Here is a 14,593-nt window from a genome sequence, read left to right as displayed (position 1 = left end):
TGTGCCAAGTTATCACCTAATAGTTTTTGGGAATCACCTTGTTGAGGTAAAAACACAATTTTAATGCCTGTCAGTTTGTAGAATTATTATAGGTTTGTAGAATTTCATAGGTTCAACTGAAGAAATGGGCAAAAAATTAAGTGTTGTTGCATCAGGCTGCATATTATTTATTAATGCAATTTCCACTTCTCTCTTACACAATGTCAGTCTTACTTTTTCTATTTTAACTAACTTCATTTATTCTATATATTTTTTGTTTTTAATCACTGTTGTATTTGTATTATCTCATATTATAAGGTCCTTACCAGGTGCTAGTGGCACTATTTTATCTTTATTATTCACAGTTTACAGTAGACTGTACTATTTTTACTCTTTATCATGCTGCTGAAACAAAAACATTTCCCTTTGTGGGATCAAAGTATCCATTTAATTATCTAGTAACAAAGTGATATATTGTTGAGACAATTTAAATTTGGTTCTTTGCCAAGAATGCCCACTATGTGCAAATAACACTGTTTGATCATTTGAGTTAGATGCCATTTCTTTTACTCCACCACTTACAATAAAAAGTGTAATATATAGAGGTAATTAAAGAATGCAAAATACCTAAAGGTAACAGGACCTTTTATGAAAAAAATAAAGCACATTCATAAAATGATGAGAAGTATAATAGTACCCTTTTCTAAAATCCGGTGTTGTGCAAAAACAGGAAAAACAATGTTTCTAGATGTTTATAAGATAACATTCAGCTGAGTGTGCACTGACTGAGTGAAAGCTTGGCATGTCTATTAATATATTACGGTAGCATCAAAAGCAAAACCAAACAAAAACACAGTTCATCAGATCATATTAGACCCTGCTACAGCAACCGGCAACTACTGCTACCATAGCAACACGAGAAGCAACGGTGACTTTGTGGTGCATCAGTGTAACTCAAGTCTGGAAAAAACGGATTTTACCTCATATGAAAACACACAAAGGCTCTGTGGTTTGTCTGAGAAAGGAAGGACCCCCCTTTGGCCTCTGTTTAGTCATCCTACCCCTTGTCCTCTTTTCTTCTGTCTCCCACCACTCAACACACACACACACACTATGTCTACTCACAGAGCCTTTATTGTCCTCTTTCACACTGTAACCCACTGAGCAGAGTGGCATCAGAAAGAACTCACACAGCAGGGATGCCAACAGTCGTCCATCTCTCAGCCTAAGATTACAGGGACAGTAAACACCAACCAAGCTAAAAGTACCCTAGCATCATAATAACACTAAGAAGGATGTAGACCCACCCTGAGTAATCAAAGGCGTGTAAAGATGAGTGCTGGAAGCGAAACACGCACACATGTTTTTCTTTATCAGTTTCACACCATGTGTATTTTGAGTCCAGGGTGATGTTTGGTTTACTTTACCTGTGGGAAGAGCCAGGAGCCAGAGGTAGGTCAGCGGTAGGAGGAGGAGGTGAGGTAAGCACCAGGTGAGCAGCTTGTGGTGTGCATAGGACATTTTGTACAAGGACCTGGGAAGCAGACAGAGGAAGAATTAAATGCAGCTCAGTCAGTGCATACGCTAACATGGTTGACTCCCACAAAACACTGAATTTTGGTCAAATGTCTATGGTTTACGTTGAAAGAGTAAACTGGATTTGTCAGACAGTGTGGGATAAATAAAACCACTCTTTTATTTAAAAAAGGTAGATTATAGCCTTTTCAGTGTATCCATCGGATATACCCCAACTTTTTTACTTCCCAAATCCAATGCTGACGCTGTTGCTATTTTAAATGACTTTATCACCTTATCACATTGATTTTGTTCTTGTACTTTGTGATATTGCAAAGGTGAAATACTTGTTTGTGGTATAATCCTACACATTTGTCTAAAGTTCTGTGGCCTAAATACTGAACTGCAAACAGTTGTTACTATGCATCTGTTTTATTTGACAAGAGAATTAATCATTGTATAATTATCAATTAAGTGCAACTCACTGTTTGGCTTCTTCTAAGCAGAGGTCATTTGGATGACCTCTGCATCAGCTATTTAATGGATTCAGACTGCCCTCTGCACCACTAACTGCACATGCAGCTGAATGCTTACTCCAACATCTGTTTCAGCTCTGCTGACAATACACCTACAAAGATTTTGATTCACTGGACTCCACATTTTTGGTGTTTTCTATTTAATTTGCTACTGTAGCACAGTAATTTCCCAAGTTTCTTGTTTCTTATCTTTAGACAAGAGCTGATGTCTGACTCACTATGTTTACCCAAATCAATACAGAACCAGAATCACAGATATAGTCAACTGTTATCTGAGAAAAACAAAACAAAACAGCAAACAAACAAAAAAAGTATAGCTACAAAAAAAAAACAAAAAAAAAAACAAAAGAAACCAAAAACTGTCAGATTTACCTTTCCCCTAATCCAGCAGTGGAAGAAAGGTGAAGGAAGAAAGGAGTGAGGAGTTAGGTTGGCAGGAAGGTGCTGTGAGGTGACAGGTGAAGACGGGCCAACACCAGCACTCTGACGAAGAGATCCAACATGGCCGCCTCAGGGGCCTTCACAGGCTCAGCTGCTCCAACACTAAGCTAGAGAGAGAAATGAATTCAGCTGTTGATCATTCAATATCATTCACATCACATGGATGTGGACATACACGATTATATATTCTGAAATTTCATCTGTATTCTAAATTATTCAGGTCTTGTGCCTTCTCTTCTTTGATTGCTTATGTCCAACGCTGCCTCAGCTTTTTAGAGGCGAAGAATTTGAAGTCTGTAATTTCTAAATCTGATAAGAAAAGCTAATGAAAATGAGACTCTTTACCGGGAGATACTGTGCTGAGAAACTAAAGAAAAGGCACCTTCACTGAAACTGTAGGGACCTTTCATTGTTTTTGGCCTTTTCTGCAAAAGAGAACAAACAAGCCACAAATTCTATAACCATAAATACACAGCAGATTTCACTTACTAGGAATTTTCTGTCTGCCTCTATAATCTGTCATCGGTTTGAGGGTGTAACTAACACAGCAATTCTGTCAATATCCTGTTGACAGCAACACCTAAGGAGGTGTAAAATGATTCACACAGTTTTGGGCTATGTCCTGGTAACTATGCAGAACTGAAACAGGAAAATTAATCACAAGCAAATTTCTGAAGTTATACAACAGTTCTTTACTCCTTCTGTATGCCTAAAGGCACACTTGATAACATTATGAGTTATGCAAATCTTTAGCCTATGTGAACATGAAAGTAGACACTGGTTAATATCTGGCAATAACTAGAGAATTTCTTCATGCCAAAAGGGGGGAAAAGTTTAGAACATGACTAGAGTCTTCACTGGCCCTCTCACTGTTCATTTGTTTTTCAGCTCAGGCCAAGAAAAGGTTGCTCAATTCCAGGGAGGCTACAGAGGCCTGAATCATGCTGAACTATACAGATTCTTATTTATACTTTTTGAAGAAAAAACTCAAAGAATCCAGTTTGTTAACCAAAGAGGATTGTAAGTGATAAAAGGTTTTGTTATTGGGAACAACAGACATTTTTTGTTTTCTGTCCTTTCTTCATTTAGGACCCGTCTAAACGAACAACTTGCAGAAATCACATTGACCTTTTCTGAGAGACAATTTCATCAGTACAATATATTAACTCATTCACTGCCAGCCATTGGCAGTGAATGAGTTAAACCCATTGACTCATTCACTGCAATTGACGGCTATAGACGTCAATGGCAGTGAATGAGTTAAAAGGTATTAACACCAGATATATAAAAACAATGTATCGTATGGTAATCTATGATTGGGACACAGAAACACAGCAACACCTAAGGAGGTGTAAAATGATTCACACAGTTTTGGGCTATGTCCTGGTAACTATGCAGAACTGAAACAGGGCTAAAACAATTCTTTAAAGAGAGACAAATTGCTGTTGCATCATCTCGTACTGTGACGTCATGTAGCGCTCCCAAAGCCTGGCTAAATTCTGCCAGTCTAGTGGAAGTTGTAATATTTAAAAATCCTTCAGGTTCTGACTAAACTGGTACTAAGCACATTATTTATTTATTTCCAATAATGATGTAAGATTCTGGATTCTTCTTCCACACAAAATGATCCCTGAGTGCCACCTACTCCATTCAGACAATTTCTCAGATGAAGATAGTGATAAAAGGGGGATTAAACTCTATAAAGAACATTAAAGATTAAGCAACAAAGTTGCATTGACGGCAATAGCTTAATGCTGCAGTAAATCACTAATATTAGAGTAGTAAACTCAACATTTTAATTCAAGTTAATTATTTGATCACTGAGTGCTCTCTCTGCTTTGCTTTAAACTGGTTAGAGATAAACATGAAGTGCTCCTGTCCCACAGCATAAGGAAGGAGATGTGGAAATTGCTTTGTTTTGTTGATGGATCAAAGAAATTCATTGAACATTAATTCAAATTAATGTTACTGACTGGATAGGTATTCTTGGTGTGTGTGCTGTTGTTCTAGTAACTGCGGTTACAGAAGTGTAACAGAGACTTAACGGCAGATTAGAATCGAGAATGAAAACATTTAATACATGCACCTTCCTGTGACAATATGAGTTTGATTCAGTGGTGTTAGTAAGGTACATCTTAAAATGGTGCACATATAAAACACATTCGCCCCAGCAGAGAATCTGTACTGCTTTTACAACATGCTGCAAATAAAAGCATAAATGTGGCACTTCAACCTGATTCTAAAGTGAAAGTCAAAGCATAACCTGCTTCTGACTAGGTCATGTGTTCAGCATAAGTTACCATGGTGATTTAACCAGTTAAAAGGAGACAGTTAAAAGGAGACAGACAACTCTTGACTTTAAACTTGACGGAGCTTGCTAACCCAAAAATCTTGCTTCATAGTACGCCCTTCTGTTGTAAAAAGAACAAAACCATGACCCAAAATTCAGGCTACAAATACCCTTAGTCACAGGCCTTCGGGACCCCGAGTAACTTCCTCATCTTTAATATCCAGTTGTGCAGGAAGTGTGAGGAGGAAGCCTTTAGTTTCATGTTTACCTCCAGAATAATGACTAAATGAGTCAACAAAAAAGAGGCAAGACTCAGATTACTGTGCTGCTTGAAGGGAAGGTGTAATCCTCATGTTGTTCAGCTTCTGTGGTTTTCATCTGATGCAAAGATAAAAATCTGAGAATGCGCAATATTTAACCGCTGTGTTAGTACACATGGTTCCCTTTAGGTTATTGCAGCAGAAATCGTAAAAGTAGGGTTAAGCATGAGTAGTAGCACAGTGAAACACTAAACAGTTATCTTCAGATATGTTGGGAACATAGTGTCAATAGACTAGTGTCAATAGTCTTGACACTATTGTGTCTATTGCTAGTGTCAAGACAGTGTGACAACTTTAAAACTAATTTCCTTAACATTTCTACAAGGAAACCACAGCATTATCACCACTGTGATATCCTGAGTAGGTACAAAATGTTCAGTTACGAAAGCCTAATCTTGTACTCTGATGTTCTTGTCTGTAAAATATATAAAAATGAATGCACCTCCACCACTGCAAAGACCTCTGTGTGCATATCAGATGATTACAGATGAGCAGAGCTTCAAGGGAAACGTGGACGTGAAGTTCCTAAAAGACGTTCTGCTATGGAAAAATGGTTTTCATTTAAGAAATCAATGGGAAACGCTCCCTTACAGTTTGGTGCAGATTTGTATGTTTTCTCATGATCCAAAAAAAGCTTGTAGGTAACCGGTGAAGCTAAGATTTCCTTATAATACCCTCATTTTATGATAGGTTTATATACACTGATGGAACATCCTGAATATTGAATGAGGGGGGTGTATATAGGAAGGTTTTACAGTGTGTATGTGTTTGTGTGTGGGAGTGGGAGTGGGCTGGAGGTACGTATGTATATACATTTTTAAGTTGTATCTGGTGTCCCACAGGAAGAAGGTTAGAAGTTTAAAACTCCTGGCCAGTCCTGAGCATTCTTTAGTTTAATTCAACGTTCTAGGAGACAGGCTGTACCACGTCTCTTGCCTTGTGACGGCTCGGCTAGGTTCATCCTCACTGTTAAGTTGGATAAGTCTGTCCATGTATACAAACATCCACCTACTTCCTTCTGCTGGATAAGCAGCAGGAAACGGCTGGCAAAAGTCTAAGCAGAGATACCCAGATAACAGTTTGCATGCCAGCCGAGATATAATCACTCCAGTGTGTCCTGGGTGTGCCCTAAGGTCCCTTCCAAGTTGGACTCGAGCCCACCTCAACTGCTGGATTAGTTAATATTGTGTTTGCCATCCTCTGGGGACTGTATATGGAAATTAGGTATGAAGCATGCTTTGTTTTGTGAGGTCAGTGTTTTTGTGCATGGTTCCTGTCAAATAAATACCAAAGCTCCTAAAACACAATGTTCAAGGCACGGCCAGGCCTCTTCTCAACATGGCCTCACCAGGAAACTACTGTGGGGCAATATAGTAATAAATCAAGCTTTCATATCTATCTGTTATGATCACACTCTAAAGAGGTTAGCTAGATGCTGTATCCATATGGCTGGAAGCACGTCCCTAATCTTCCACATTAGTAATTACCCTGTGCCATCGGTGCCAGCCTCTGCAGAGTTACTACTTTGTTGGTTTAAAAAAAATTGAATAAACAGAAAATATAGTTTGAGAGAACGAAGTAATGTTTGCGTAAGGCACTGTTACAAATGTCCTGATGCTTTTACTAAACTGATAATGATCTTATTTAAACAAAGGCAAGCATTAAAAGCTTAAGCAGCACTGTTTTCTTGAGACAAACCTACAACTATGTTACTTACTGTATTTTTTAAAAGGAAAACGTGGTAGTATCAAACCTGGATTGCTGGTCTGATTCCTTATTCAAATCTGCATTCCTGCACGTGACACTGGAGCACCGAGCAGTCTCTTTCTCTGCTGTAGTCACTGGCTCAGTCTGTCCAAATATCCAAACTGCTCCGTATCCCGCTTTTGCTTATTTTTCTCTCCCTAGTGAACGCCCAAAAGGGGAAAAAGCTCCAGGTGAAAATGATCCAGTGCAGAAAACGTGCAGGAATCAGTTAGGATCCGGCAGCCTGGATTTTTTTTAAACCATGCAGCAGCTGCCCCGAGGCACGTGGTGACTTTCACTGTGCTGCAGCAGTAACGCTCAGGTGCACACGGTCACCTGGGCTGATGACAGCTTGGCCATTACTGACTTTTTAATGGCCAGTTCACCCATGAGGGGTTTGTTGCAGAACAATGATCTCTGTCACCGAAACCCTCGCCCACCTTCTCTCTCTTTCCTCCTCTTACATCTGGCAAATTCTCTCCCTTTGACTTGTTTCTTCCTCCTCCTCTCTCAGCAGGAGCAGTCAGCTCTGCATCGGCTTCTCCGCAGACAGGCTGATGTAGCTTTTCTCTGTCCCACGCACAGCTTCCTCCGGCTGCCACAGGGAAGGAAAATCAAGTTTTTATGTCTCTTTCAGGCAGCATACCCAGGAAAAAATTTAATAAAATGAATAATCATGACAAACTGCTTATTTTGTTGTGACAACTCTACAAATATCCTTAGAGCAATAACTACACTAATCCTAAAATAAGATTACAAATCAAAGACCCAACAGAAAGTACGAGTACATCACATTAGTCTTTAACTCACTTTAAACTTTACTCTTTGCCTAGATCTTGGCTTTAGGGTTTTCTCACTTATTGCATATACAGCGCCTTCCATAATGTTTGCTACAAAGACAGTTTGTAGTTCTGCCCCAATCACAGCGGATTGCAAATCAATCAATATGTGACTGAAGTGCTGACGTTCAGCTTTAATACAAGGAGCTTTATAAAAATTTTACATGCACTTTTTAAGAATTACAGCGATTGCTATACACAGTCCCCCAAATTCTGAGATTCAAAATTAATGAACATAAATTTAAACACTCTTTTTAATACCTTTATGAAAAGAAAAACTTCACCTGAGGTCTAAACCCGTGGGTATCACCAAATGTTGAGTTTCCTTGCTTGAGTTACTCCATCAGATCTCTATTATAGCCACCTTCACTTGCTGCTTGTTTGTGTTTGACAATGGAAAAAGCGCACTCTGTTGGGTTTAGATCAAGTTAGGGTGCTACTTCTATCAGCAGTCACATCTTCAGGGAACACTAGTGACTTTGTTTCACAGCCATACACACCAATGCCACAACACTGCCTCTATCATGGTAGACAGATAATGTATGCTTTGGATCATATTCCATAATTTTCTCTTCACATCATTCTAGTTCAAGTTAATCTTGGGTAACAAACATGTGCCATTTGCAAGCACTCATATGATTTCCGTGAAATTATCATGTATTTTAAACGGAGCAACTGAAACTGGATTCACTTCTAAAGTACATCTGGGTCTGGGTCTCAAGTTACATAGCAGAAATGTTGACCCCCGTTTGAGCTCTTGGTTGCTCCTTAGATTTAAATCTAATGGTTTTGCCATCAAGTCCCCTTGGCTTTGGAGTGACCAGCCTGAGGAGAGAATGCTTGCTAATCTCCTTAAAAAGTCCTTTTCATACTTTTAAATTGGCCTTTTATGTCTTCTCATCAGTGATATATTTTTACTGTCCGTTTATCTGCTTTCAGTTATTTTGTTTATGGTCTATTTTGCCTGTTCTAGGTTTTTTATTGACATGTGTACACATTTTAATCATATGATAACAACAACAACAACAACTAAAAGTCATTCTTAGTAATTTCATAACACCAAGTATTTGCCTCACTGAATAAAAGACGTTCAGTACCTGCCAGCTTCATATCAGAGATGAAACGTAGAGGGACTAAATAAAGAACATTACTTTAGCCTCTGCTGGCCTATTTCATTTTGTCAACTAAATGACTGATAAAACAAACAAAAATAACCCTGATTTGCTGACTAAGCTCCACTCTTGTCTCTTCTTATCCCCGTGCAGCGCGTAATGGACTGCTTAAAGCGCAAATTGGTGCATGTCTGACTATATGAATGAAAGTCTGTCAAGTCAAATGAGACGCGTGAGTAAACGCACTGAAAAAAACAAAAACAAAAAAACAAAAAACCCCTCGCACTACTAAGACAAAATGGTGGGCTCGTGCATTATGTATCTTGCGAAACTGACAAATCACTCAGATTTACTCAAGACAGGACAAGACGTGTTCAGCTGTCAGATAATTCAATACAGGCCGGTATCTGCCCACAGCACAGTCTGCTGCACTGTCATAATATTATAAACAACTGTGTGGGGGGTTGATGTATAAACCCAAGTGCCACTTGCGCGCATTTAGCAGATGTTATGTTTTTACAAGGCATGTCGACGTCCAAGCACCGACACGGGAAGGTTGAAGTAGCGCACCGTAAGGTATTTCACCTGTTTAATCCCGGGATCACTCGCATCCAAGGCACCTTGAGGCTAACAGCTGCTGACATCTCTCATCGGACCCAACACAATGCGTTTTAACGGCAACTGCCCCCGGTAACACAAGAGAGAGAATGTGTGCACGGACTTACACAAACAAAAAATGGTAGACTTTCTCTTCAGCTGCTCGTTCCGATGTGTAGCCTTGTCTCTTGTTGTCCCCTGCTCTCCAAATTAGGTCAGTACTCCTCACGCTGATACAGCTGATATGCCGTGAGTGAGTGCTTGACTGTCAACGCAATACGTTTTACGAAAGGTTCCGGTGATGAGATTTTCAAAACAAAGTAGGCAGTGAAAACAGCAGTTATGCGATGGTTAGCTAGAGCAGTTACGTGTTACATCTGAAAGTGAAACCAAAATTCCTAACTAAATAGCTATATAGTTTTAATAACCTGGATATGAGCCCATTTTATTTCTTGCGATACAGATTATTCTTAATTTTTCTTTTTTAACCAGTTGGCATTTCTTTATCATTTTCAATTTTTTAATCTATTTATTTATTTACACGTGGATTTTTGGTACATAATGAAAACACAATACAAATTAAATTCATTTGTTGTCTTAAGCTGAAAACGTTCAACGTTCATCCAGCTAGTTCCGGTTTACGCCCCCTAACGAGGAGCAGTTTAAAAAGGTAAATGCTCAACTCAACGAGTGCTAATAAACTTTTTCTCTTTTATATTAAAAAAATAATAACATTTTTAAAAAATAAAATTAAAACGATAAATCTGGATAACCTCGTTTATCTGACGTTATGACACGGGCTAAAATGGCGGTGTCGCCTTACAACAATCCGCCTGATGATTGGTTGCCTGATTTTCTTCGATCCTTTTTATTGGCTCGTGACATCTTTAGCTTGACAGTGTGTTTCCGGGGGGAGTGAGCACGAGCAGTTGCGGCGTGCAAGAGGGTTGTCAACAAAGTAAGTTCCATTGTTAACGTTCACCTGTTCAAATGTTAAATTGATATACATATACATTTTTGTCAGCCGTTAGCGGGACAGCTGACAGCCAGTAAATTGGACTACTCCCGTTGGCCCAGCGATGTGGCGCTGTTTCTTGCAATCAGTGCTCGAAAGACTGATTGGAAATTCATTGAAAAAGTTTTTCTCCTCTTTACATCTCTCTCGGTCGCATAGTTACCGGGCTCATAATGGCTGACAGTGCTGCCTTTACACCCACCGTGAACAGCCAGTCTCCTGCTAAAGAGGAGCAGGGAGGAGGTGAAGGTGGAGGAGGCTCAGAAGGGGATGTAAAAGGCGGATTGACTGATGCCCAAAGAGGCGTCTTGGAGAAGTGTGTGCATGCGCTGAAGCACGCTAAAAACGACAGTCAAACGTTGGCTGCTCTTCTTCTGGTAAGTATTCGTTTAATTTAAGAATCGAGATAAAAACAAAAATATTGTTAAAGGAGTTGATATAAAACTGTTTTAAAATTGATTTTCAACTATTTGGGGGTTAAGCTTTCCCAAAATAAAACTAAGAAATTATGGGAGCTTTTTGCATGTTCCCTTTTTCTTTTTTTTTAAAATTTATTTATTTTTATAAATACAGTTGCGTTTACCAAACTAATGGTTATTTGCAAACATTGTGGGTTTTTTTTTTTCTTTTCTTAAAACTACCTCTGCAGCAGAGAAATGGGCAGAAGTATTGGATCACACCTCTTAATCTTTGAATTTTGGGGTTTTCAGTCTCATCGTCACAGGTGTGTAAAATCAAGGAACCAGCCAATTTAAAAGCTGAAACAGTGTTTTCTCAAGGGTCTTTTCTTGGATTGAATTTAAAGCTTCTGTTTGGTACTGTCATAAAGAATTATAATACCTTTTATTCTTATACAGATGGTACACAGTTGTACACCTCTAATCTAGCCCCTGTTCACACACTGAGCTGCACTGATGAGATTAACTGCTGGATGTCTAGATATTCTTTTATAGAACTGAACAGAAACAAGACATTTATATTTGTTGTTACTCCAAGGAAATCAGGAATCTTGTTCTGGAGAAGTGGTGAGTAATCTAATGGACGGGTCTAGGTTTGCAAATGCCACAGCAGTTACTTGCCTGACTGCATTGTGCTAACTGTAAAGTTTGGACGGCTGTTGCTTTGGAGTATTTGGTTCCAGTGAATGAGATCTTCATGGTTAAGCTCACCAAGAAGGTTTAGACAACTACGCTTCTAGCTTTGTGGGACTAGTTAGCATCGAGGTTCCTCTGTTCCAGCATGTCTGCCCCAGTGCAGAAAGCAAGGTCTCATAAAGGCATGGTTGGATTAGTTTGGTGGGGAAGAACTTGACTGGTTGGAACAAAGCCTTCACCATCAAACACCTTTAGGTTGAACTGGAACAGCTGGCATGCCAGATGGATGAATGGACAACAAGGAATTGCAAACAGATCAAAGTATAATTAAAAATTGCGCGCTATAACACTGTTTTATTTGTTTTTTTTAAGTAGACAGATTTTACTGATGTTATATTTTAAATTGTGCCTCAACAAAGACTAATTCTACTCTATCTTCACATCCTCAGATAAGTCGCTTGTGCCCAGCCAGTGAACTGGACAAACCCACGTTGAGGCGCATCTTTGAGGCGGTGGGCCTCAATCTTCCAGCTCGGCTTCTGGTCACAGCAGTCAGAGGGGACGAGAACTCTGGCTTACCCCCAGATGAGCTCCTTTCGCTGGGCACTGCTTTGCTGGCTGCCCTGAGCACAGAGCCAGACATGGCCTCCAGTCCCCAGCTCCTCACCACCATCCCCCTCCTGCTGGGCATCTTAGCAAATGGTCCTGTATTTAACCAGCAGAAACGGGAAGCCCGGGAGCAGCACCAAGTAGGGCAGAGTCCAGACGGTGAAGTCCAGTCAGCAAACATTTCAAACCCAGACTATAATCCTGCCAGTGTGGCACAATCTGCAGAAGAGACTGAGAGCAGCAGGAAAAAAGGCGATGACGGCAGTGAAGCAAGCAGAGTGTCAATGTCTCAGGAGAACCCTCCCTCTTCTAGCCTTGATGCGGCCTTGGCTGCTGACTGCTACCTGGTTTTGACAGTTGTGTGTGCCTTACCCAGAGGCCCGGAGCAGCTCCTGAGCAGGGGTGCCATCTCTGCTTTGTGCCAAGCGGTGGAACTGAACCAGACTCTGAGCCACGAGAAGGGGCTCACCTTGCTGGGCTCGCTCCTCTCTGGTAAAAACAAGGACAAAGCATGGAGCAAACACACTCCAGAGCTCCTCTCGCTGCTGGTCAGACTCTCCAAAGACTTCTGCGAGTCCACAGACGAAACCAGGTTAGGCATGTGTGGTCAGTTGGCGCAGTTTCTGCCCCCAGCAGGCGTGGCAGTGGAGAGTGAGGAGCTGAAGGCAGTCGTGGGCCGTTTATGGGAGATACTGAGACCTATGGTGCAGGCTAAATTGACACCGAGACATATCGGATCAATCCTGGTCCTCAGTGCTTGCCTGCTGGATTTATATGGCTGGGAGATGGCGGGACCTCCAAAGTTCTGTTGCTTACTGGTGAACCGGGCCTGCGTGGAGGTCAGAATGGGTTTGGAAGAACTGCCTGGTAATGATTTGACCCCTGAGGTGCAACACACAATAACAGGTAGTGTACTTAATCATAATAGTATGTTGATTGGAACTTTAAGTTTATTATTTTCCAGGATGACACTTCATAAAAAAGGAAAAAGGTTGATTAAATCTTGCTGTAAAGCTTTCTTACTTCAGTTTAATCTTAGAGCTGAAGTTGACTTGGAATCTCATTTCTGCTGTATGATTTGCATGTAACTGTTCACTTAGCTGATTTAAAGTAGTCATCTTGGTGTCTTCATTTGCATGTTTTGGTTGTCATGTAACAGAGTTTCTTGTTGGGAGCAAGTACAATTGAAGTTTAATTAAATAAACAGGCATCATCTGACTCCGTAAGTCATTTTCTAGGTATTGAGATCTAATCAAGGTTAACCACCTCAGTCATTTAATCTGAACTGTGCTCCTCGTAGGCTGTTACCGAATCATGGAGGCGGCCATAGAGCAGGCCTGCAGTCCGGGAGTCCCGCAGGCTGCTGCACCTTCTCAGAGCTCAATTGCTACCCTCAGTCTGCAGCAGAGCAGGCAGGTCCTCGGGGTCCTGGAGGAGGCCTTCTCTGGCTTGATGTACTTCTTGCAGCAGGTAAAGAGATGATGAGAAAACTAACATAACAAGCTATCTGTTGGTGATACTAGAAATATGATCATTTATTGTGCACAAAATTATTTCTGTTGTGCTGACGTGTAGAGCCTAGGAGTAAAGAGAATTTAAATGTGAATAAATGACTCGTTTATTCATGATATTAAAGGTGGAGCCGAGCCGCTATGGCGACCCTTTCGTTTTCGCCACATTCCGCTCTCTGTGCTCGTGGTTGGCTGAGGAGACTTCCTGTCTTAAGGAGGAAGTGACTAAACTCCTGCCATTTCTGATAAACTACACCCGAAGCCACCTGCAGGGTGGGATCTTAGAGCATAGCCTCGCTGACTGGATGGTCAAGATGTCTATTGGTGAAGACAGGGGCGCGTGGACGGGCAGAGAGGCTCTCAGGTAAAGATGAAGTCTGAGAGGAGATTGGTAACATTTAGAGAAAATCTGCTGGTTTTATGTTGCACTGCCTCTTTTCCTTTTCCCTCCTCCCTAGGTATCTCCTCCCAGCTCTGTGCCACCTGTCAGCAGAGGAAGTTCCCAGGAAGGTGTTGCTCGATGTCGACACCCCGGCCCTGCTGGTGGACTTCCTGTCTCAGAGCTGGACTTTCCTCAGGGGAAAAACCAGTGTCGCATCCACAAGGGATCCCAGCATGGAGACAGCCTGCTCTGCTTTGCTCAACTTCACTGTTACAGAGCCAGAGAGAGTCAGGTAGCTGGTTTATCATCATAATCATCAATGTGACAAGCAAACAGTCTGTTTCTGAGTGTCTGCCAAATGTTTATGAGCAGTACTTATCACACCATCTGTGTTTAAAAATGCAAACCTGTAAACTTATTGTCTTCTAGAAAGGACTCGTGTTTCAGAAGCCTTGAGGTCCTTCTGAGTGAAGCACTCCCCCTCTTGGTGAATAAGCCCCGCCTCCTGGTCCTAACAGCAAATTGCTGCACTCTGGGACTCATGATTGGCAGATTAAAGGAAGGAGGTGAAAGTGGCTTTTGGTTCTTTATACTCTTAGGTTTCGGG

General features: G+C 40.9%; 2 protein-coding genes across 7 annotated transcripts in view; one reads left to right on the top strand and one right to left on the bottom strand.

Moving 5' to 3' along the window:
* kiaa0319l (KIAA0319-like ortholog) overlaps positions 1-9,743 on the bottom strand; it is a 34,299-nt gene extending 24,556 nt beyond the window's left edge. Inside the window, exons 1-4 of one of the 5 annotated variants that reach the window (XM_042224777.1) lie at positions 9,364-9,743; positions 6,835-7,422; positions 2,403-2,578; positions 1,407-1,513 (exon numbers count right to left, since the gene is read on the bottom strand). In XM_042224777.1, coding sequence (XP_042080711.1) covers positions 1,407-1,500 — 94 coding nt within the window. In that variant the 5' untranslated portion in view covers positions 1,501-1,513; positions 2,403-2,578; positions 6,835-7,422; positions 9,364-9,743. The remainder of the gene's footprint in view (positions 1-1,406; positions 1,514-2,402; positions 2,579-6,834; positions 7,423-9,363) is intronic. The other 4 variants (XM_014338894.2, XM_014338896.2, XM_005938755.3 and 1 more) reach the window with 4 other exon arrangements.
* A 279-nt stretch (positions 9,744-10,022) lies between these two features.
* The window catches only part of ncdn (neurochondrin), a 5,846-nt gene continuing 1,275 nt past the window's right edge, over positions 10,023-14,593 (top strand). Inside the window, exons 1-8 of one of the 2 annotated variants that reach the window (XM_005938760.3) lie at positions 10,023-10,045; positions 10,267-10,333; positions 10,550-10,767; positions 11,934-12,999; positions 13,394-13,563; positions 13,730-13,968; positions 14,063-14,278; positions 14,416-14,552. In XM_005938760.3, the coding sequence (XP_005938822.1) occupies positions 10,564-10,767; positions 11,934-12,999; positions 13,394-13,563; positions 13,730-13,968; positions 14,063-14,278; positions 14,416-14,552 (2,032 nt within the window). In that variant the 5' untranslated portion in view covers positions 10,023-10,045; positions 10,267-10,333; positions 10,550-10,563. The remainder of the gene's footprint in view (positions 10,046-10,266; positions 10,334-10,549; positions 10,768-11,933; positions 13,000-13,393; positions 13,564-13,729; positions 13,969-14,062; positions 14,279-14,415; positions 14,553-14,593) is intronic. The other variant, XM_005938759.3, reaches the window with a different exon arrangement.

Source organism: Haplochromis burtoni, unplaced genomic scaffold (assembly GCF_018398535.1).
Source record: "Haplochromis burtoni strain Fernald_Lab_line unplaced genomic scaffold, NCSU_Asbu1 Contig_149, whole genome shotgun sequence".
NCBI classification, from domain to species: Eukaryota; Metazoa; Chordata; class Actinopteri; order Cichliformes; family Cichlidae; genus Haplochromis; species Haplochromis burtoni.
The sequence above is the reverse complement of the archived record's forward strand: the minus strand, read 5'-3'. Positions and strand labels throughout refer to the sequence as shown.